We start from the raw sequence: 21,353 nt of genomic DNA, 5'->3' as shown, positions 1-21,353 counted from the left end.
TGCCTCTTGACACTGCTGTTGTTTGGAACAGTGAATCACGTTGCAGCCTTATTCATTCCACCAAGAGATGAAAAATGAGCCACCTACAAATGTGCATTGAAATAAGTAATCATCAGTTAGATAATGATCATTTGCTGCAAGTATCTTCATCGATGTGAGGCCTTCCATTCACTCAGATGGGGAGTATCGGTGCTGTGGAGCAAGTTGCTAGTACAATCAAGTAACCCACAGGCTTACTCCAGCGGCAATCTACCACAGAGGTACACCAATCCCATATTAGTGAAAGAACTCACGTCAGAACGCGACTACCGATTACTGGACCGTGATTTGACCGCGTTTTAGTGCAGGCATCTACAGCTTCAACACCAGACCATCACGCCCTCCAAGGAATTGATCGTATGTATTAAACGACTCCCAATATATCTTGCACAAGTTCACCAAAAAGAGATTTCAGTCAGACGAAACTGCCAATTGAGTCACGTCCTATGTGGGGAATCACCCTCTACGCACCTTGATGACATCGTCTTGCGGTCACATAACTGCTCTTTTGAAGCCTGTCGGATTGGATGGATCTTGAGAAGTTTCTTCAGCTTCCTCCACAAACGGGCTTGATGACAATTTGAGACTATAGCGAGCTACAGTAGTGGTGTGCAAGCCTCACGCGGCTGAGCATCTGAACACTTTGTCATCAGGACAGCCTCTGACACCCACATGAGTCCATAAGGTTCGCCTCTCTCGATTCGATCTCCGGTAAATAGTTGTCACCATCAGTCATTGCGCCATCTTCGAGATCATCATTTCTAGGCCAAAATGGCGCCTCCAAGCATACCCGCCGTGTGGGAGATACCCAAGCTGAGGGCATCATTCGGATTTGAGGTATGTACTGTTCTGACAACTGCTTCAAATGAAACCCCTTGACGGCATACACGCCCCTTTACATTCAGCCTCTGCAGTGCCTCCTGCAGAGCATCATTGATAAATTCCATTCCATTTGCTTGACCGAAAGCTAACCGATGGTGCCTCAAACAGGACGACCACCAGTACGTCTCTGATGATGGCCTAGCAGATACAGGTGAGCAATGATCAGGATTCTCACTGGAATGTGACGACTGACATCAGAGATAGAGTTCTTCGATGTCAAGTTCTACCCTTATAACCCCGTCGGCTCCAACCCTATCTTCGCCGCCGTTAGCAAGAAGCATGTAGGTCGTTCACTCTCAGATGTATGTAATCAACTCACGATCAGAATTGACACCTCGTCCAGGTTGTCGTCTGTCGGTTGTCCTCTACTAAGGAGAAAGACGTCAATCCCTGCGAGCTTCTCAAGGTTATACGAGATGACGATGTGAGTCCAGACCCCTCAGAAGTGGAGCTCACCCAGTCTGACATATCGAACAGGAGGAGGCGCTCAACTGCTCCTGCACTTGGACCAAAGATGCAGCAACCGAGACAGCATACCTGTGTGTGGCCGGTCGAGACGCCAAGGTCAAGGTCTACAACGTCCGGGAGGGCAAACTGGTCACAGTGAGTCGGTCAACACCCTAGTTGCAGATGCCTTGATTGCTGATCATGTTCCCTAGACGCTTGTCGGTCATGGAGGTGTAAGTCTGCCGACTGTAAAGCCACAGAGCCGAGAATTCTGACAGGTTCTAGGAAATCAATGATCTTGCAACATCCCCAGCAAACCCTCAGTTGATAGCTTCAGCATCCGACGATACCACCGTCCGGATATGGAGTTTAGCAGCTGAGCATGCAAAGCAGCCGTGCGTTTGTCTGCTAGGTGGCGAGGGCCATTCATGGAACCTTCTGAGTGTGGTACGTATCACTTTATCCCCTGTCTCTTTCCCTACTCTCTTTCCCTAGCCGGCTAACGACGTTGCTAGGCATTCCACGACTCTGGCCGATATGTATTGTCTGCTGGACACGATCAGATCATCAATCTGGTAAGCCCTTTATGAATGCGGACTGGCGATCAGGCGACTGACAACTGTATTCTGCAACCAGTGGACTATCCCCGACATACCCTCGAAGCACATGGACACGCCCATGGTCGTTCATTACCCGCACTTCTCAACTTCAGAGATCCATTCGGGACTTATTGACTGGTGCGTCTCACGGTGAAGAATACTTGGTTGATACCCTGCTAAATAATGGACAGTGTGGCCTTTTATGGCGACTGCATCTTGTCGCGAGCTTGTCACGAAGAGTGCATCGTCCTCTGGAGGATCGAGGGCTTCAGCTCCGAAGACCCGCCGCCCTCACCGGACATCGCGCCCACGGCCCACGACACCAGCAAGCTCACCCGCTCCGCCTTCACGCCCCTGACCTCGCCGTCCGGCCAGGCCCAGTACACCCGGCTCATGCAGTTCCACACCCCCGGCTGCGGCGTCCAGTTCTTCATGCGGTTCAGCATGTTGCACGTGCCCGGCCAGCACCCGGTGCTGGGCTTCTGCAACGCGCAGTCCAAGATCTTCTTCTGGGACATGGCCCGCTTCACCACCTACCATGACTTCATGGCCGCCCTGCAGGACCCGAGGCGGGACCCGAACACGCCCGTCGCGCGCCCGCCGTGGCTCAAGCCCATCGTGCCGCGCAAGAGGGGGCCCGAGCCCAGCCTCAACCGCCGTAGGGAGGCGAGCGCCCAGGACTCGGCGGTGTCGGGCAACGTCAGCACGCCCGACCCGGAGAAGGCCGAGGTCCTGTTCCACGGGTACAACAGGGAGACGATCGACGACTGGGAGAAGAAGTACAGCATGGACGACCCTCACGCTCTGATCAGGGCCCACAAGTTTGAGGTTCTGTCCGGGTTCTCGCTCGTCGGCCGGCAGGTCGCCTGGAGCCCCGAGGGCGACTGGTGCGTCATCGTCGGCAGCAACAACAGGGCTGTCATCATGCAGCGCTGGGCCAGGGACGGCAGTCACGCAGATAACGTTGATGACTCGATGCAGTGAATTGGTCATACATAGGCGTAGACTAGAAATCTTGAAAGAATGCATGCTTTTGGTAATTGCAGCTCGCGATTACCATGAATCCATTATTATCGTATTGGCAAGGACGAGAACACGGGAATCGTTTCCTCGTCTTCGTCGTCTTCCATCCTCTCTGGGTATACAAAGTGCTCAATCCACTCCTCGACTTCGCCCCTCTCCTTGATGATCTTGCGAAACGCGTCCTTGGCCTTCTCTCTCTCGTCCTCCCTCTCGACCCGCCCGTCCCGGTCTTCTCTCGCCGACCTCGGCGCGGGCGCCATCACGAGGTCGCTCAGGTACAGCGACACCATCCCGCGGAGCCGGAGCATCTCGTGGCTCGTAGAATACGGCGGGTTCTCCATCAGCCCGTCCAGCCTCCGCGCGATGTCCCCGACCATGGCCATCGTCTCCGTCCGGACGCTATCCTTGGCCTCCCGCAGCCTGGCCTCCCACGGCCCCATCTTGGGGACCCTGTCGTCGTTCTGCCCGCCGCGCCCCGCGCTGTCATCGTCGTCTTCAGAGTAGTCCATGGCCTCGGGCCCTCCTCCAGCAGCCCAGTCCTCGGCCTCGGCCTCGAGCCGCCGCAGCGCGAGCCCGTGCTCGGCCCAGGCGTTGTAGAGCTCGGTGCCCAGCAGCGCGGGCCAAAAGTCGAGGGCGCTCGTCGCCCGCGGGAACATGCGGTTGTACGGGTGGTGCAGGATGAGGTCCTGGTAGTACGCCCGCACGCGCGGCATGTTGGCCGCGGACCCCCACCTCTCTCCTCTGCTTCTCCCTCCCTGCTGTTCCTGCCCCTGCTGCTGCTGCTCGCCCTCGCCCTCGCGCATCAGGATCTCGGCGCCCACGGCCCACAGGTGGTCCTGCCGCAGGTCGACGGCCTTGCCGTAGACCTCGGAGCGCGCGAGCAGGGCGAAGGCGCGCTTGGCGCGCGGGAGGTCGCCGGCGTCGAGGCTGCGGTGCAGGATGGCCGTCAGGACGCCGAGGTGCCGCTCGTGGGCGCGCAGGGCGCGCTTGACGCCGCGCTCGCGCTTCTCTGCGCGGCGGCGGGCGGCCGTGGCGGGGTCCTGGTCCTCGTGGTCTTTACCGCTTTCAGCGCCGTCGTCGTCGTCTTCGTTGTCGCCGAGGGCCTCTTGTTGTTCGGCCCTGTCGATCTCAGCGGGTATCTCTGCACTGCCGTCCTCGTCGTCCTGGTTGAAGAGGTAGCTCGGCAGGGCCCGGTGGGGGAAGCCCGGCACGATCTCGGAGGGCAAGACGTCCTGGTCCGAGAGGCCCGCCGCCTGGAGTTGTCTGAGCGTGCTCTGGGAGTGGCTCCGCGGGTTGATGGTGTCGCGCAGGTGAGATGGGATGCCCGGCTGCGATGAGGCCTGTGAGTCCGCTGGTGCTCGCTTGCGTTTGAGGTTGGCGGCCGTGGGGGGCTGGATGCTCGCCATTTTGAGTAGTGTGCACTTGGTTGGTGACTTTGATGTATCACACAGGCACTCTCGCTAGCCTATTGCTGTTGATAGAACGGTTTACAGGTTTGCCTTGATGGGGTCTATCACGGCTGCAAGATCGCTCGTGGGTAATTCATCCCCGAATCCTCGCCGGGAATTGATCCTCTGAGAGAATGTTTCTGAGGGCCGACAAGACGCATTGCATCATGATACTAGGAAGATATCAGGCCATTTGACCAATGCCGGGTGAAAAGTTGAAAGTTGAGCCGTGGTCCTGGCCGTTTGTCGTCGTTCAAGCACTGTGCTGGTGAGGCCGTTAGTTGGTGGGGACTCGGTGTTGTTGAAATTGAGCAATAGCAGGCCTGGGAATTTGCATTAGAAAGAAAGTTGGCAAAATTCACGATGGTTGCTGGGCGGTGAACTACACCCCACAGAGCGCCTGGTATCAACGGCTGTCAATCACGATAGCTGTTATTCGAACCCAAGCGCTCTAGGGCGGCGATAGATAGGAATGTGGTGTAGCAGCAGAGCTTCGAGGAGGGAGGCAACACGGATGCGTTACGATGCTCAGTAGTGACGCACGCATATCTACAGTCTGGTCGCGGGCTGCCATCAAGACGAAGAGTCTAGTCGAATTATACACATGCTCTTCTACTGTACAATGCTATCACAGATGTCCCTGTGCTTTTCTTTCTCTGTATCCATCTCAAATCTCAATATCCCTTTACTTCCTCTCAAAGTACTTCCACTGACCCTCCGCCGGCTTCTCCTCCAAGCTTTCCCAGCTAAAGACGAAAGTCAGCTCCGAGCTCGTATGCGAACAACAGGACATGCTGATACTTACACCTTGGCCTGCAGCATCTTGTCAATGAGACCGACCTCTCCCTCTGCGACCTCGATGACTTCCTCGATCAGGCCGGCGCCAATCTTGTTCTCGATCTCGGAGATCCTATGCGCAGTGGCGATTAGCTTACTACCCCATGCAGTCCTCTTGAAGACCTCTTCTTTCCAAAACGTACTGGTCGGCCGTCAATTGAGGCTCGTCCTCCCACTTGATCTGCTTGACCTCCTCGAGGGGTTTCCGGGTGGCCAGCAGGACCTGGTCCTTGCGCTCCTCCTCTGTCCTCGCGCCCTCCAGCTCCGGGCCCTCGTCGATCTCGCCGTCCCACTCCTGGTATCGCTGGTCCTTCTCGGGCGGGATGTGCCGCACGAGGAACTCCTTGCCGCCGATGGTGATGCGGTGGGCCTGCGCGCCGTCGATGCGGCCCGAGGCCGAGACGTTGAACTGGCCCGGGTTCTCGGCGATGAGCTTGCGGGCGCGCTCGGCCCACTCGTCGTAGCCGGCGGGCTTGGAGGCCTCGACGATGGCGAGGCGGTGCTTGGTCAGCGCCTCGACGGACTGGCGGTAGACCGAGTGCTCGGGGAAGGCCTTGAGCTTCTCGAGGGTGTGGGTGTAGAGGTACAGGAGGGCGGACCGGGGCGAGCTGTGGGTGTAGACGCCGGCCAGGCCGGTCTGGGTGCCGGGCTCCAGGTACCGCGCCGGCTTGACGCTTGCGAGCAGTCGTAGTGTCCGGCGCATGGTTGCGGGCGGGTCAATTGGCTGCAATTGAATGTGTTTGGGGTGGAGTGATGCTCGTCGAGACGGGAATTTTGATGCGGCAGCTTAGCCAGCGGCTCCATGGAAGGTCGGCAAGCCGGGAGTGATCACGTGGTTGTGCACGGATCACTCTCGGATCCTCACCTACAGCAATTCGCTCTCTACCAATGCTACCAATGCCTGGAGGCAATTGACAATTTCTCATCAACAACAACCATCACATGCTGTCGATAGGATCGCCTTTCACTATCAGGAACATGACTTCAATCGGATCTCATGATCGATATGGCTCATGCCCGTTTATTATGACTTGCCAGGTATGTGTCTCCGACATGCTGACCCTCTCCCACTCAATCACAAAATGGAAAAAATACGCCATGTTACCCATGATATATGTACAAAAGGAGAAACAGTGAAACTAGATTATCCTCCTCCACACTGCTACGATCAACGCTTCTCATCATATGCCTCATCGGCACTAGCTGTGGAGCTGCTCGTGCCCGGGGTGTACACTCCACCATCGGCGGACGATCCATCCGACACAGACTGCGTCGCCTCGTAAGTAGGAAGCAGGTCTTCATCATTCAGCACGTACTCTACAAAAGCAGAGCTAGTAGCCGTTCCAGACCTCTCCGAAGCCGCCGGCTTTGACTGCCTGCTCTTCGATTCTTGGTCCGAAACCATGTCGTCAACAATGCTCACCGCGGCCCGGAACTCCGCGATCTCGTCCGCCATGGAGCTGGTCTGCTGTGGCTCTTCGCGTAAGCAGGGAGCCTTTTCCTCATCCTGCTGCTCGGCCGATGCGTCCCGGCGCCAGAAGGCTAGACGGGAAAGCAGGCACTTGAATCGAGCAACACGCTCCTTCCTCGCAGACCTGCGGGCAAGGCGCCGGGCCACGCGATTCAAGGCTTTCTTGAGTCGTCGCTCTCTTTTTTCTTGTCTTCGGAGGGCGAGACGCTTGCGAATTGCCTTGACCCGGGAGGCCATGCACCCGCTTCGGCGTATGGCGATGTGGAATGCAATAATGAGAAGACCAATGGAGACCAGGAGGACTGGCAGTGAAGGCCGAATGGCGCCCATGATCTTCGCCTGTACCGTGTGAGCCCAATTACGCAAGTGAGGTCTCGCCTGACTTACCATGTTGAAAGAACAGTGGTGTCGGGAAGCGTCCGAAGTGTCAGCCATTCCCGACCCGTCCTGTGCCACGACCTGGTCCGGGGTGTCCATTCCGGGCAGGATAGAGGGTATGGCGAGCGAATTGGCCAACGCAGAAACTGATAAGAGCAACACGGCCTCTGAAAGCATATTATATATGTCGCCGCTTGATCGGACGTTGGCAGCTCTTTGATTGACGAGACCCAACAAGGGCGATGTAGCTTTCTTGCTGCTTGAATGTGAAATACGAATCCGCCGTTCCTATGATTGAAGCTCTCGCGTTGAGAGCAACACCCAGCTACCAGAACAAAGCTGTATAACTGCAATGGAAAAGTAGCACGGTCGCGTAGAGGAACAAGATGGAATAAATCAGAGGATGACACCACCCTCGAGTTAAATGGTTGCGCAATCCTCGATCCTTCAGACACTGAGATCGGGCGCGGGTTCGCCCGCCCAGCCAATCATCTTGCATGAGCTGACGAGTCCTTTACCACCCCACCTAACGGCCGACACCTCTCGGCGTTTTCACCGCCATCAATGTCAGCACAGCCCGCCCCGCTAACAATGACTTGACGTTTGTCGACCTTTGAATACCTAGACAGGGCGCATAGAACCCTTGCTTATAACGAGGTTTCATGCATCATAGTGATGCGAGGCGTTCTTTGAGTTCTCCCACGGCAAGTTTCAGGTAGTACATCACTTACCGATCTTACCGATGCTCTACAACTACAGAACAACCTTGGAGTAATGATCAATATCCTCATCACGAATCCTTTCCGGACATTTCAGTAGGCGTCAGAGGTGCACATCTTTCCCAAAGACCCGCAAGGAGACGTCTGATGCATTCCCATTATCGTATCATATCTAAGTTGTGCCTCTGCCGGAGACTTTTCCTTCATCATCCGAATATGAACGCTTCATAATTTTGTCGTATCCTTTGCACACCTTGCTCAAGAGCCCAGCCCTTGATGGCGCACACTTTCCGATACATGCCCTCTAGTGCTGCGTCCATCTGGTCTCCCGCGACGTGCAGGTCGCTCTCAACCAACAGCCGGTCGGGCGGGCACGCCTTGATTACCGCCGGTGTCTTTTCCTGGCTCGCAGGCGTAGAGAAGTTCACTGCAAGGGAGAATGAAAAATAAACCTTGGCCGGTATCCTGGGATCCATGTACTGCTTGAGCACCTCGACTGGCCCGCTGAAGGAATGGAGGCATACCCTCGGAGGATAGGGTTTTGGATCCAGTTGTCGAGGCCTCGAGGCCTGTCGTGGTTTCGCGATGTTGCCCTCGCTCTCCTCTTCCTCGTCTTCGGATGATGAAGAGGAGAAATCCTCGGCCCCCGGGGCGACCATCTTCTTCTGCCGCTTGGAGATGACCTCCTTCTCGTGGCCCTTCCAGCAGGCCGAGCAGGTATCAAACAAGATGCCATGAGCCTGCACACCGTGCACGCTCACTGCGCGTCCCATCTCCCCGGCCAACTTCAGTTGCGCCTTGAGTATGCTCGCCTGGTGAGCCATCTTCACTCGGTGTGGCGATAGAAGCCGCCCTTCTCTGCCGCCCGGGGTCAGGCCCTCGTCGCGGCTCAGCGGAGTTCCGTCCTCGTGCCAAGGCTGGGGGAGGCGGAAAGCTTTGTCAACGCCTATCTCTCCCACCAGAGCCAGAGGGTGGTCCCGTAGGAAACCCCTCGTCTGGTCGAGGAGGCTGGACAGCGAGACCAGCTCTGGCATCTTGGTCGCGAACTCGGTGTCCTGGGGCGCCGGGCTGAGCACTGCGGCGAGATGGCGAGCCTTTTCCTGCAGCAGGCCATCATCGCCGCCATCAGCCCGGCCCGGGTCGTAGGTGCGGTCTTTGCTCGGTAGAGTATCATCGTAGATCTGGTAAGAGAACCACGGGTGCCAACCGAACGCGGGAACCACCTTTCCCGTGTCCTGCCTGGGATCTCGGGCTCCAGCCAGGTCGCTTCGGCTCTGCACCCCGTGCTGGCCGGCGACTGAGCCAACAAGCTGCTGGTCTTGGGCTCTGGTGGCCATGATGGTGAGTACCTGGGCTCTCATCGCCGGGATCTTTTCTATCGAGGGCATGGTGTCTGTTGGGTGGCAGTGGGCATCGCATACTCCCGATTCCCACGGAAAATTCTCCCGTGGTGTCGCATCTTCATTTTCTTGAATAGCCGTTCCAACATCCTGCGAACCGCCAATATGTTGCTGGCACATGGTCTGCGAGCTCGTGGCAAGACGTGGGCGGAAAGGCCTGTCTGTCTCGACGCTTGGGTTTCATCCTTGCTGTTAACTATATCATGTCAGGTAACCAAAGGGCGCCCGGATACCCACTGTATCCAAATGAGTCAGGGTGCCTTTACGTCATGAAAACCCCTGTTTTAGGCGCTCAGATCCGTTCGGAGCCCCCCATTTCCCCATCATGCACTAGAGAATTATCAGGCAAGTGGCACGCAGTGTACCTCATGCATCGCAATGACCGCCTACACTACAGCGATCTCAGCTGCACTGAATGGAAATCGTTGGCTTGGCCCCGGATCTATATCATCATATTTCTCACGCACAGGTTTTGGAACAGATATGAAGATACGGGCGAACAAGGAATTCAAAGATTGGATTGATGTCCACAGAAACAACATTCAGGTTATGCGCACCACCATGAACTCCCCATCTGGTATCCTTGAAAAGTCAAACAAACTCCCATCCAAACGCCATCATGCAATCATATGTACATACGGGGCCGCTTCCCACCAAATGCAGCCCGATTCAAGAAAGGAACCGGCCCCCCTCTCCCAATCTTTAAAGGGTCTGCCAGAAGTAATTCGCGTAAAAGAAGCGCGAGAACTTCTTGTCCATGTTGACAACGTGCACGTCGCCCTTGCGGTCGTTGCGTATGACGGCCTTGGACCACTCGCCGTCCTTCTCGTCGCGCTCGAGCTCGATGCCCAGGCTCCGGTACACCTTGAGGCGCAGCAGCACCTCGTCGTCGACGGGGTCGGCGGCCCCCGGCGGCGCGCCGTCGTCGCCCTGGAGCTCGAGCTCCTGCAGGCGCGCGGCGAGGTCGGCGGCCTGCGAGGCGAGGCGCTCCGTCTCCATCTCGAGGTCCGAGGCGGCCTTGGCCGTGCGGAACTTTTGCGTGTCGAGGCGCGCGATCTCCGAGGCGTGCGCGGCGGACGAGTGCGACCCCGTAAGCTCGTTGTGCTGCGAGGAGAGGGTGTTGAGCTGTCGGGAGAGTTCTGTTTACATTTTTATATTAGAGAGAGAGTTCCTCCAGGCGTAAAGGACAGGGTAGAATCGGCTAGGACGCACTCTTTAATGAGTTCTCGGCCTCGCGGAGGCGTAGGTCGCGGGCTTGCTGGAGAGTAGAGAGAGACTCGCTCACGCGCGAGACGGCTTCTTTATCCGGAAAGATGTTGAAGTTCTTCACGGTGTGACGGATGAGCTGGTTTAGCAGTATGGTTAGTCTCATGCTGCTTGCGTCGCAATGGATGGTGTCGTATCTGCTTACCGTCGCGGGCTCTTCCTCTAGAAGCATCTTGGCAACGTGACGGAGATAGCGTAGATTTGGCTGTTCGTGTCTCACTTATGCGCTTTCAGAGTCAATGTGAATTAATCTGATTCTGATCAAGTTCTCGTAGATTTTGTTGGTGATGACTGTCTCTTGCGCGGTCGCGAAGTTGCGTTGCGCCGCCAAAAAACATGCGCTTAGGAGATTGTTGCTGGGGCGACGCCGCCTTTATCTTATCATTTGATGCCCACCATGACAACACGCACTTTCCTAATTGGGGGTCGATTTGAAGATGATCCTTCCTTCACAGTTGGGTGCCACGACGGGCAGGCCATCTTCTGCATAGCCCTTTACGATTGCGTTGCGCGCTCGGCGGATGCCATCGTTGTCATCTTCGGCAATGCTAGATTCTTCGTCCTTTGGCAGGCCATACGTTGTAGCGGAGGTCATGTCATGGCCAAAGATATTGAGCATGAGCCTCGTGTCTGTCATTGCGCCCTCTTCTCCCACGAGCGTCTCCTGGCTTGGAAAGTCGACATAGCCATCAAAGCCTTGGCCTAGGAATGCCACCATGGCCACAGTGTAGGTCATATCTGGATCTACCAACTGCTCTTTAGATGGGCAATCTGAAGGCATGTGCCATGCGCTGAGCAATCGTCGGCCCTCTTGCCGGCGCCAATCTGCCTCTATTCTCAACCCGGAGAGCTGGAGGAAGCGACCATCGGTGTGTGCATCGGACAGCGAGTTCTCCAAGGCAGCTAGCAGAACTTGACCGCGGACCTTTTTCACCACAAACGCATTGTCAAATGGGACAATGCTGATGATGTCCTTGACCGTCAGCGGTGTCCTGCGAAATGCACCGAGAGTCTCCAATGTGGGCTCCACGATCGTGTCGCATCTGATCCCTCCGCTGTTGACCAGGGCGATCTCGACTTCATAGTAAGCCCGGACAGCATCTGCGATCATATTTCCGAGATTGGTCTCGGAGCTGCGCACTACTCCGGACCGCCCATCCAGCGGGGTCAAGCAATGCAAGAGAGGGTGCTGAACAGCCTCGTGTATCTTGTCATGCACCTCTGTTAGGACGCGCTGAATGTCTGGATCGGGCTGCATAGCCTGGAACTGAGGGGAGTCTCTCAAGTCAGTGAATTGGTGCAATGCCATTGCTCCTATCGAAACGCGGTCATTGTCATGTGTAGGCCGTAGCCTTACAACAGACAGGCCTTTCCAGTTGGTGCCACTCTTGATGACCTTGGTCATATGATGGCATGGCCTTACTTGGCCTTGTTTGGTCATCTCTTTGTTGCTATACCCTTCACAGATTCTCGCAGGGTCCGCGCATCGGCTTCCTGCACTCCTCTGGACGACATCATGATCATGACCGCCAAGCAATAGATCCACGAGCTCATCGCCCACGTTTGTGGCATCACTGACGAGTAGATCGTCTGCCAGGCGCATATGGGTGACTGCTATGACAAAATCGCACTGGTCGACAGTTCTCAGATGCCGGGCTACTCTTCGGGCCTCGTCGGTAGGCAAAGAAATCTTGCATGGCGGGAGGTTCTGGCAACCTGAAGGCCAGTCGGTGCCTGCCAGACCAAAGAACCCGATCCTATGGATTCCATGTTTCACTACAAAGCTTTCGCGAGCTTGTGATAGTAGGCGCTGGTCTGAAGTACCAGGGCCTTCGTGGAACACATTGGAGAGAAGCCAAGGGAAGTTCGTCTTGCTCGACAGCTCGTTGAGACGTGCTTCTCCAAAGTCAAAGTCTGGAAACCCATTAGTAGATGTTGGTGTTTTCCACTTGTGGCGGGCCATGACTTGCCGTGGTTTCCGTAGCAGGCAAGGTCAATCCCGAGTTCATTCAGAACAGGAACCATATGCTCACCTCTGAGAACGGAAGATTCAAGGGATGGGGAGAAAGCATCACCGCTGAACACGATGATGGGCCTTTGCCGTATTGCATCTGAGGCATCATCAAACACGCTCAAAGGGTCTTCGCCTTTCCTTGCGGCTCGAAGAACTGCGCCAAACCTACTCACCAGACTGGTGTCTGAGAGATTGTACTGACTACCGGTCAATACAAATGGCCTAACTTCTCTACATAGGCAGGGTACAGCTCTCGAGGGACACGCCCTCGGGACTTCGGTAGACATCCTGGAGGCCGCGGTGACTTACCACATCATTGAAATGGTATATAACTATCTCATCGGACATTGTGCAGCATGCATCCTGATGCTAGCAGTGTTTGTCAAGGCACAGACGTAGCGGCTGATGCTCTTGCAACAACTTGTTACGCCGGTAGAGCAAACGTTAGGCTTTGGAGAAGGTACCTTAGTAGGTAGCTATTCATGTTCTACCAACCAAATTGAAACACCTAGGTAGGTACCCAGTTGGACTGGCTACGAAAGGCAGACAAATGTTGATCCTACGACGTTGTGGGCCTGGAACCATCCAGATCTGCCTATCTTATCGGGTGGTCAGGTGCGCCACCGACACGACGTAGAGCACATGTCATACCTGACCGGGTAGCTTCAGCCACTATAAACGTCAATAGCCGTACAACCCGCAAACCCCTAGCAAACAACGATCGCATGACTGCTCCCTCCCTGAACCACCCAAGAACTTCGATCTGCGCAATCTAACATAAATCTTTGTTTGGATTCACGAATCTTGAATCGTTACGCGAAGCACAGCACCGTGCGACACATCTCGATCCCTGTCAAGATGGGCAGCAATCTGCCTTGTGAGTATTCCCCAATGCAGCCGGCCAGGCAAACACCACAACCAGAGTTGGCTGGCTGACAGTAGCGCAGATGCGATAGATGCGGAAACGTGAGAGACATATCTTCAGCCAGAGAGATCGCCTACGAATCAAGACTGACACTTGTTGACAGGCCGCTCAACCCGGCCGAGCTCCAGGTTCTCCGGGCGCAATACGAGAAGGAGGGTGAGATGGTCGGCGTCCAGACCAAGTTCAACTACGCATGGGTATGGTGTTCGCTTCAGATACGTTCTCTACAGCATCTATGCTAACAACTCTGGTCCGGCAGGGTCTGGTGAAATCGAACACGCGACCCGATCAGCAGCTCGGCGTGATGCTGCTCACTGAGATTTTCAGAACATCCCCGGAGAGGCGGCGGGAATGCCTATACTATCTGGCCCTGGGGAACTACAAGCTTGGAAACTACGGGGAGGCGCGGCGCTACAACGACCTCCTGCTGGAGAAGGAGCCGGCGAACCTGCAGGCCTCCAACCTGGCGACGCTGATCGATGACAAGGTGCAGAAGGAGGGACTCATGGGCGTGGCCATCATAAGCGGCGTGGCTGTTGCAGCGGGTGTGGTCGGCGGGATACTCTTCAGGAACCTGGGCAGGAAGAGGTAATGAGTATGATAGCTGGGCGGGAAACACAGCCCTTTGTATATGCGCGAGCATTAGAAAGTACGCGGATCGCGAGGAAGAGGAATTGGTGCTCAGGCCAATGCTGTACATCTCCACACCTACAGCTCTAGGTTGTATTGTATTCAAATCAAGGAACATATTTCACATCTTCCACGTTGGTGACTTCGAGGCTCTCTGTCTGACCATGTTTGGCAGGTTGTTTCTACCTATAGCATTTATAAACTGATCAACAGAGAAAAAGGATCAAATGATAATGTCCAACAGAAAAGAAAAACATCATGTTCGCTGCTTCTCGTGCCTGACCAGTCGCAATCTGCTTAGTAGGGTACCTACTGGGTAGGTATATGGATATCCTCTCCAGGATGGCAAACGGGAAGATGTCGTTTTCCACAAGAGCAGTGATTGTGTGGCACCAACTCTAGAGCAAATAACTACAGTGGAAGCTGGTAGATTCGGGTGGACGCCAGTGGTACCAGGGACGTGGGCGAGGCGGTGCGTCAGAGCCCCACACGGCACCTGTGGAGGTGAGTTAGTTACCTATCTTATCTACCTAGGTAGTTTAGTTATTAAGTGGGAGCAGCGAGTGACAGTCACTCGTAGCCTTCGATGGAAGCATGACCAATACAAGGCATCAAATCCGACACCCGCCTCGGGCAACGCTCTTCCCTTCTCAACAACATCCACCGACCTCCAGGCCGCTTCTTTGATTACGAACCCGCGCACCAGCGGACGTCCAAGCGGTCAGCTATTGAATTCCACCACTTTCTTTCTTCAGCCTTATCGAGGAGCCGGATCGCGCCGCCCCTCCGGTTTCTCGGCCCTGATCTGTGAGGCTGGCGTTTCGGGCTCTTCGTGTTGCCGGCCTAGCGGTCGGCTTGGGCCTCGCGGCTCTCACGGCCTACCAAAACAATCAAGAGGGCCGGCCACAGGAGAGAATGTCGGCTCCTCGTCACCTTGACGCCTTTGCCGGCCGCGAGGTTGTCTTCTGTCACCACTGCCATGACGAATGGTACAAGGACGAGCATGGATTAGTTTGCCCAGCCTGCCGCTGCGAAATCACCGAGATTGTGAGTCTCCTATCAGATTCCGCCTCAGTTACCAGAAACTCAGCTATTCTAACATCTATCACAGGTCGAGCGCGACAACGATCCGCGCGATATACGACCTGACCCTTCCACGTCTAGTCACGATAGAGTTAACAACGATAGCGTGGACTACGACTCAGATCCCGCGGAGGCTGATATCGAGGACCACGTCCACCGTGGCCCCGGCGGCTTCTATATGCATCGAACCATATTTCGATCACCGTCACAACAACCAGATGGATCGCCTGGACCAAACGGCCGCAGGCCTGCTGACCCCACAGATGGCCAGGATATCTTGCAGCGTTTCACCGAAATGCTCATGAACGATTTCAGGGCTGGACCGCCAGGTCGATCAGGACCCGATGTTCTCTTCCCTCCGGACGGCGACAACCACGGCTTTGGATTTGCTGGCCCCCCTCGAGTGCACCGGACGACTTTCATGTCTCCTGGAGGAGGCACGGCCAGTTTCACGATAGCCACAGCTCCCTTAACTCGTGGGGGCCCTGGCAACTTTGAGTCGTACGTTCCCCGCCACAGCGGCTCTCGATCGGCCGCGCCCGGAGTCGTTTTCTTGCGAATTGCTAACGCCCCGACCAGTGTCTTTGGTAATATCATGGGTGATATACCGCCACCTGCTCCTCGAGACGCGTCTGGAGGCGAGGGACCCCAGGTTGGCGGGATCCCCCCAGGATTCCCTGCTTCACTCCATCAAATCCTCTCCGCCATCCTGAACCCGGCCTCAGCCGTCCATGGCGACGCGGTCTATTCCCAGGAAGCACTGGATCGCATCATTACATCCTTGATGGAGGCAAACCCCCAGTCTAACGCTGCACCCCCCGCCTCTCAGGTCGCAATCGAGAAATTGCAACGTCGAAAGCTCGACGACGATCTCCTCAGTAGCGACGGCGAGAACAGTTGCAGCATCTGCATCGAGAACATGCACAAGGGTGATGAGGCAGTCGTTCTGCCTTGTAAGCATTGGTTTCACGACGAGTGCGTCACGCTGTGGCTCAAGCAGCACAACACATGTCCGGTCTGTCGCCGCCCCATCGAGGGCTCTGCGCCCCAAGACGCTGCACCGCAGCAGCCAGCCGCTGCTCCGGAATCAAGACCGCAAGGCGCGCAGCAGAGCGGATTCTATCCTGCAATGTTCGTGACCGGACCAGCGCCAGCTACCGAGTCGAACACCCCCCATCGGCGGCAGCCGAGGGGTTGGCGAAGCGCCGCCGAGAATGAAGAGAGGCTCAATGCTATTCGCAATGCTGGTGGCACCGCGTACGCGGGCTCATCCTCGACCAACCGGCGGAGCTCACACTCGCCCCCTCGTCCCCGGGTGCAGACTCCGATGGATCAGGCGTCGAGGGCTACTTTTAGGCAACGAAGCCCTTCTCCTGAGTGGCGATTTGGTCAGGGGAGCCAGCGCCATGGGGGCAACGACTCTCGCGATCGAGGTAGTAACAGCTCCGGGAGCGGAAGCGGAAGCAGCGGTCCCTTCAGCTGGCTTCGGGACCATTTAAGGGGCAATAATAACAACAATAACAATAACAACGGATCGAGGCGCTGAGGCGCTGAGGAGCTAGGAGCTAAGACGAGGTCCGAAGAGGACGTCAGAGAATATGGTGGTTTAGCAGCTTGTTGCTGCACGGGGGCTTCCAGGAGTTGGACGTTTTTGAAGGAAATCATGGATCCCGTGATTGGATCATCATGAATGACTGCCACGATAACTACATCACATAGATTAGGTACAAGTAGATGGAGGCGATGATTTTCCGTTGGCGCCAAAAAGGGAGGAGCCGAGCTCTCTGGTTTATGTAGAATACCCTAGCATTGCACTAGTTGACATATCGAGAGGGCATTGGGCTGGGGCGCTATTGACGGTAATACACACCTTTTTCTGCTATGGATGCATCCGTTGGTTGCTTCTCTTCGTTCCCACTCATTCTCACAGATCTCGGCGAGAGACGTTACGGGCCCGACTGGCGCATATAATCTCGTTCGTCTGGCACCGCGAGGTGTGAAGGGCAACCGTGACGAGCAACATAGAGGGATGGAGATTTGATATGACGAGGCCATACCAGCTTACAAGGATCATCGCTTGCCCGTACGTGCTAGGGCCATCAAGACCCACTGTCATATTGGGGTTAAGATCCTGGACAGCACGCGTGCCGGGGTCGCTAGAGGGGTCGGCAGACAGGGATCGACGGTGTGGTGTCTCGGTGGTTATTTGGTTCAGAACGATGGAGTGAGCACCTAGGTAGGCACTACGCTCGAACCTTGAGATGAGGACAATTACGTTTGGGATCAACAAGATCTTCATCTATCTAGATGCTAGGTCCGATGGGAAGGCATGGCAAAGAACCATCATGCAGGAGCCAGAGATAACCGAGTCAGGGCACGGCTTGCCTGCAGACACGGGTGGCAAGCTGTCTGTCACATCGGAGCCGCCATTCCAGAGTTCTAGAAACACCTGGCCGGTCACAAGAGAACGATTCAGCTGCGCGCAGGCTGTTTCTACTCCACCGCGATACTTACTTGTGCTTGGGCATTTCGTACTGACGTGAGCTTGGGCCGACTGAGTACTCCGTACAGTAGGTGCAGCCGCCGTTCTCCGCTTCTGGGGTCCCCCCGTCCGCCTCGCGGAGTTTAAAACGACATAGCGGTTGGGGAATCGCGCCATTTTTGCCTTTAGTCGATGAGGTAGCAACCCTGAAGGGGGGGGGGGCCAGAAGGCAGTTGTGGTGCTGATTCAGGTGCCGGTGCGCTTTCTCTCCCTCGTCTTGTCTTTCAGTGCGTATCTGCTAGGCACCGGATCTTAAAAGATGGGGCTCTCTGCGACGGGTTGTGGACGAGACGGTGGTGTGGCGGGCAAGGCTCCTTTTAGCTACCTGGTATTTCCAAGCATGATGATGCCTTTGCCTCAACTGCCTGCCTGCTCCTCTCCGCTCTCGAGTGCCGACTTCCTCCACCCATCCCTCCTCTCTTTTTTTTCTTTATTCCCAGCGCTCCAGCCCGGTCGCTTACCACTCCACGCTTAAAAACTTCCACCCTTCCCTCCAATCGCCAGGCGAAAAAAACACACCCCCCATCTGCTTGACCTCTTATTCCCGGGCAGCAGGCCAAAACGAAGGAACGCAAAGGGAAAGAGGAGCTCTTTTTTGTCTGGGGAAACAATACATACCCTTGAATCCTTAAATCCTTATATTCCACACTACTAGACGCAAGTAGCCGCCGGTACGGCCAAGGCGTTTCCCGCCGTTGCCGAATCCCTCGCCGCGCTGCACGCGCGGTGCGTCTCTGGGGATTGGCATTCCGGCAATTGCGCGGGTTTTGCGAAAAGGTACCTTTACAGAGAGCGGGATACAAAAAAAAGCAACGCAGGCAGCACAAGGGGCAATGGAGCAGCAGCAGCAGCAGCTCCTGTCGCCGCATGCCTCCGGCGCCGCCCTGACGCCGAGCTCGGCCGGCACCATCTACGCCTCTCCGGCCCCGAGCCACCACCGGATGGCGCACCACCACCACCAGCACCACCAACCTCACCACCGGCCCTCCTCGTCCTCCGCCGCCGCCAACGCCGCCCCTTACGGCAATTGTAAGAGGGGGGCCAGCGGCGGCGACGAGGACGAGGACGAGTACGACGAGGAGCGCGACGACCGGGGCGCCAGCACCAGCGACAAGGCGTCGCCGTCGGAGCCGCTCAAGAAGAAGCAGAAGCGCAACAAGCCGACGCTGTCGTGCTTTGAGTGCGTCGAGAGGAAGACCAAGGCAAGTCTGCTTCTTTTGTTTATTGTTGCCTTTTCTTGTAATTGCTGCACTTGAGTGCTCTCCGTCGTGCTCTTTTCGTCCTGTTCTGCATTGTCGGGTTTTCCCCAGGGATGAGACCTACACCATCCAGGAGGGTTCTGTCAGCTACCTGCATGGATGATCTGCAAGCAGAGCCGTGGCATGCCACGAGTGTCGCGATGCCTCAAGAGTGTCGTTCGTCCAGCTGTTACTTCCCAAGTCGACGCTTTGTAGGACATCTTGATGTGGATGCCGATGCAGATTGTTTACTGAGCTGATCAGTGGTCAAATGCTTCCTCCCCATATCAACCCTCCGCTATTTCCCTCAAACAGAACGCACAGCACAATGTGTGGATCGTTTTTCATTGTGCAATTGCCTCTATCATATGTGACCCGGAGAATTAATACGTTCCAACAGTGCGACCGTGGCCGACCGCACTGCCTTGCATGTAAGTCAGCTCATGCTGGACAGTACGACAGCGCGAGACTCATCTGACATTCCCACAGGCATAAAACGCCAGACAGAATGCAAGTATGCGCTCGTCGCAAATCTTCTCGAGTAGGTTCCTCTCCGCTAGGTGTAGAGGTACTCTGCTGATCTTGAGCTCAGGGAAACCACACGCACTGCTGCAAATGGACGGCGAATGACCAAGCCGCCCAAAAAGAAGCCGGGTGTTACAAAGTCATCCATCCCCAACATTGCCGACAGGAGCACGCAGCACGGACGTGTGCTGTCTCACGGCTCGGTATCCTCATCGACGGGGCTGCTTTCCAATGTTCCCTACTCGCACCCTACCGCGTCCAATGTCTTCGGTATCGGGTCGGAGCATCCCTTTGCCAACTACTGGACGTGTGAGGGCGGCCTCCCGGAGGTCATATCGGTCCTTCCCGACAAGCTCCAGGCCGACATTTTGCTGAGCCGATACTTTGAGTGTGTTGACCCAGTATACCCCATGCTCCATCGCCAGACTTTCTATGCCGACTACGAGCACTTCTGGTCGCTGAGTCGGCCAGACAAGGACCGATTTGACCCTTCGTATGTCGCCTTGATCTTTGTCATGTTGGCGCTCGGCACCCAGTTTGTGTCCAACACCGCCGCCAAGGAGAGACGACAGACGGCCGAGTTCTACGCATCTGCCAGCAACCAGGCCCTGCGGATGAGCTCGTATCTGAGCACCGCATCCATAAGATCCATTCAGACAATGGTGTTGATTACGTACTTTCTCATCAACGACAACCACGCTTCGGATGGCTGGGCCTTTGCGGGCATTCTGATGAGGCAAGCCTATGCGATGGGACTGCATAGGGATCCCAACATTGTGGCCCCGAATGCCAGCATCTTCGAGAAGCAGCAGCGCCGCAAGGTCTGGCAGGCCGTGCTGCTGCAGGACACGTTCCTGACTGTCCTGCTATCTCTGCCCCCGAGCGCAACGCACACTGATGTCAGCGTCGAAGACCTCTTGACGGAGGACGCCGCGTCCATTGCGCACAGCAACGCGACCGACATGGCCTACATACGGGGCTCGTGGACCCTGGCCAACCTCGTCCAGGAGACGATATGCAGCCCGCGGTCGCTCGACCTGCCGATCTGCACCACGGCCCGCCACAAGTCGAAGCTCGTGGCGGACTTCCGGGCGGTCTACCGCAGCTTCCCGGACATCTTCCGGAGCTGGGACGCCGAGTCGCTCTCGCAGCTGGCGCAGACCAACAAGCGCGTCGTGCGGCAGACGCTGTTCCTGACCAGCAACTACTTCCACAACCTCATGCTGGTGCACGCGTCCGAGAGCCCCGACGTCCCCGTCAACGTCCGCGGCACGCTCGAGGCCGCGCACGACGCCATCACGGCCTTCTTCGTCCTCTTCAACCTGTTCGACATGGAGGCGCGGGTCTGGTGGGTGTTCAACCACAGGGCGTTCCTGGAGGCGCTGTGCATCGGGGGCATCATCCGGGAGGCGCTCAAGGAGCCCGGGGGCGAGGAGACGGTGGCTCGGGACCCGTTGTTTGTGCGGGCCAAGGCGGATATCTGTGAGTCCTCCCATATATGTCGAGGGAGATGCGTCGCAGCCATGCAAAGGACGGGTCGAGGCTAACTTCTAACTGCAGCGCGGATGATTCAGATCATGCAGATCATGGGCGAGGAGGGGTCCGAGGTGGCGAAGACGAGGGTCCAGGTCCTGGGAGACTTCTTGCTTTAAGGGTGGAAACAGTACCGCTGCTGTCGAGAGTTTTAGTGCTGGTGCGTACGGTGTCTGATTATATCAGTTCTGGATACCCAAGTGTGCTGTTTGGTGTTTCTGCCAGACCTTTAGGAATAAATGTTCGTATACAACAAGATCTACTTTTGATTCTGGTTTCGTTTCCCGGGCGGGCATTTTGTCGATGCATCACTCAGGCCTACGCTGCAATGCGGAAAGTGCTTCGGGACATCTG

At 56.2% G+C, this 21,353-nt stretch overlaps 9 protein-coding genes across 9 annotated transcripts; 3 read left to right on the top strand and 6 right to left on the bottom strand.

The window, feature by feature from the left end:
• Positions 1–810: 810 nt before the first annotated feature.
• On the top strand, positions 811–2,951 carry E0L32_011126 (uncharacterized protein; the record flags this gene model as incomplete). The annotated part of the gene is made up of 10 exons (XM_031133821.1): positions 811–876; positions 1,030–1,072; positions 1,126–1,202; positions 1,265–1,345; positions 1,399–1,524; positions 1,581–1,601; positions 1,654–1,815; positions 1,884–1,943; positions 2,005–2,105; positions 2,159–2,951. The coding sequence occupies 10 exons, from the start codon at positions 811–813 to the stop codon at positions 2,949–2,951; spliced, it is 1,530 nt and encodes a 509-aa protein (XP_030988692.1).
• Positions 2,952–3,037: 86 nt separating this feature from the next.
• Positions 3,038–4,396, bottom strand: E0L32_011125 (uncharacterized protein; the record flags this gene model as incomplete). Its single annotated transcript, XM_031133820.1, has 1 exon — positions 3,038–4,396. One exon carries the CDS (start codon positions 4,394–4,396, stop codon positions 3,038–3,040), a length of 1,359 nt encoding a protein of 452 aa, XP_030988691.1.
• Positions 4,397–5,123: 727 nt separating this feature from the next.
• Positions 5,124–5,978, bottom strand: E0L32_011124 (uncharacterized protein; the record flags this gene model as incomplete). Its single annotated transcript, XM_031133819.1, has 3 exons — positions 5,124–5,184; positions 5,244–5,348; positions 5,419–5,978. The coding sequence occupies 3 exons, from the start codon at positions 5,976–5,978 to the stop codon at positions 5,124–5,126; spliced, it is 726 nt and encodes a 241-aa protein (XP_030988690.1).
• A 465-nt stretch (positions 5,979–6,443) lies between these two features.
• On the bottom strand, positions 6,444–7,136 carry E0L32_011123 (uncharacterized protein; the record flags this gene model as incomplete). Its single annotated transcript, XM_031133818.1, has 2 exons — positions 6,444–7,085; positions 7,134–7,136. 2 exons carry the CDS (start codon positions 7,134–7,136, stop codon positions 6,444–6,446), a joined length of 645 nt encoding a protein of 214 aa, XP_030988689.1.
• A 913-nt stretch (positions 7,137–8,049) lies between these two features.
• Positions 8,050–9,231, bottom strand: E0L32_011122 (uncharacterized protein; the record flags this gene model as incomplete). The annotated part of the gene is made up of 1 exon (XM_031133816.1): positions 8,050–9,231. One exon carries the CDS (start codon positions 9,229–9,231, stop codon positions 8,050–8,052), a length of 1,182 nt encoding a protein of 393 aa, XP_030988688.1.
• A 714-nt stretch (positions 9,232–9,945) lies between these two features.
• Positions 9,946–10,681, bottom strand: E0L32_011121 (uncharacterized protein; the record flags this gene model as incomplete). The annotated part of the gene is made up of 3 exons (XM_031133815.1): positions 9,946–10,382; positions 10,456–10,588; positions 10,655–10,681. The coding sequence occupies 3 exons, from the start codon at positions 10,679–10,681 to the stop codon at positions 9,946–9,948; spliced, it is 597 nt and encodes a 198-aa protein (XP_030988687.1).
• A 243-nt stretch (positions 10,682–10,924) lies between these two features.
• E0L32_011120 (uncharacterized protein) lies at positions 10,925–12,837 on the bottom strand (the record flags this gene model as incomplete). Its single annotated transcript, XM_031133814.1, has 3 exons — positions 10,925–12,423; positions 12,543–12,688; positions 12,833–12,837. The coding sequence occupies 3 exons, from the start codon at positions 12,835–12,837 to the stop codon at positions 10,925–10,927; spliced, it is 1,650 nt and encodes a 549-aa protein (XP_030988686.1).
• A 544-nt stretch (positions 12,838–13,381) lies between these two features.
• E0L32_011119 (uncharacterized protein) lies at positions 13,382–16,707 on the top strand (the record flags this gene model as incomplete). The annotated part of the gene is made up of 8 exons (XM_031133813.1): positions 13,382–13,400; positions 13,471–13,489; positions 13,552–13,645; positions 13,708–13,998; positions 14,496–14,582; positions 14,639–14,885; positions 14,926–15,125; positions 15,190–16,707. The coding sequence occupies 8 exons, from the start codon at positions 13,382–13,384 to the stop codon at positions 16,705–16,707; spliced, it is 2,475 nt and encodes an 824-aa protein (XP_030988685.1).
• A 1,829-nt stretch (positions 16,708–18,536) lies between these two features.
• On the top strand, positions 18,537–21,118 carry E0L32_011118 (uncharacterized protein; the record flags this gene model as incomplete). Its single annotated transcript, XM_031133812.1, has 4 exons — positions 18,537–18,883; positions 19,342–19,482; positions 19,534–20,948; positions 21,027–21,118. 4 exons carry the CDS (start codon positions 18,537–18,539, stop codon positions 21,116–21,118), a joined length of 1,995 nt encoding a protein of 664 aa, XP_030988684.1.
• Between the last annotated feature and the right edge of the window lie 235 nt (positions 21,119–21,353).

This window comes from Thyridium curvatum, assembly GCF_004353045.1.
Source record: "Thyridium curvatum strain D216 chromosome Unknown NODE_98_length_142638_cov_87.939612, whole genome shotgun sequence".
Taxonomy (NCBI): domain Eukaryota; kingdom Fungi; phylum Ascomycota; class Sordariomycetes; order Thyridiales; family Thyridiaceae; genus Thyridium; species Thyridium curvatum.
Note: the sequence above shows the minus strand (reverse complement) of the source record. Positions and strands in the feature narration are given on the sequence as shown.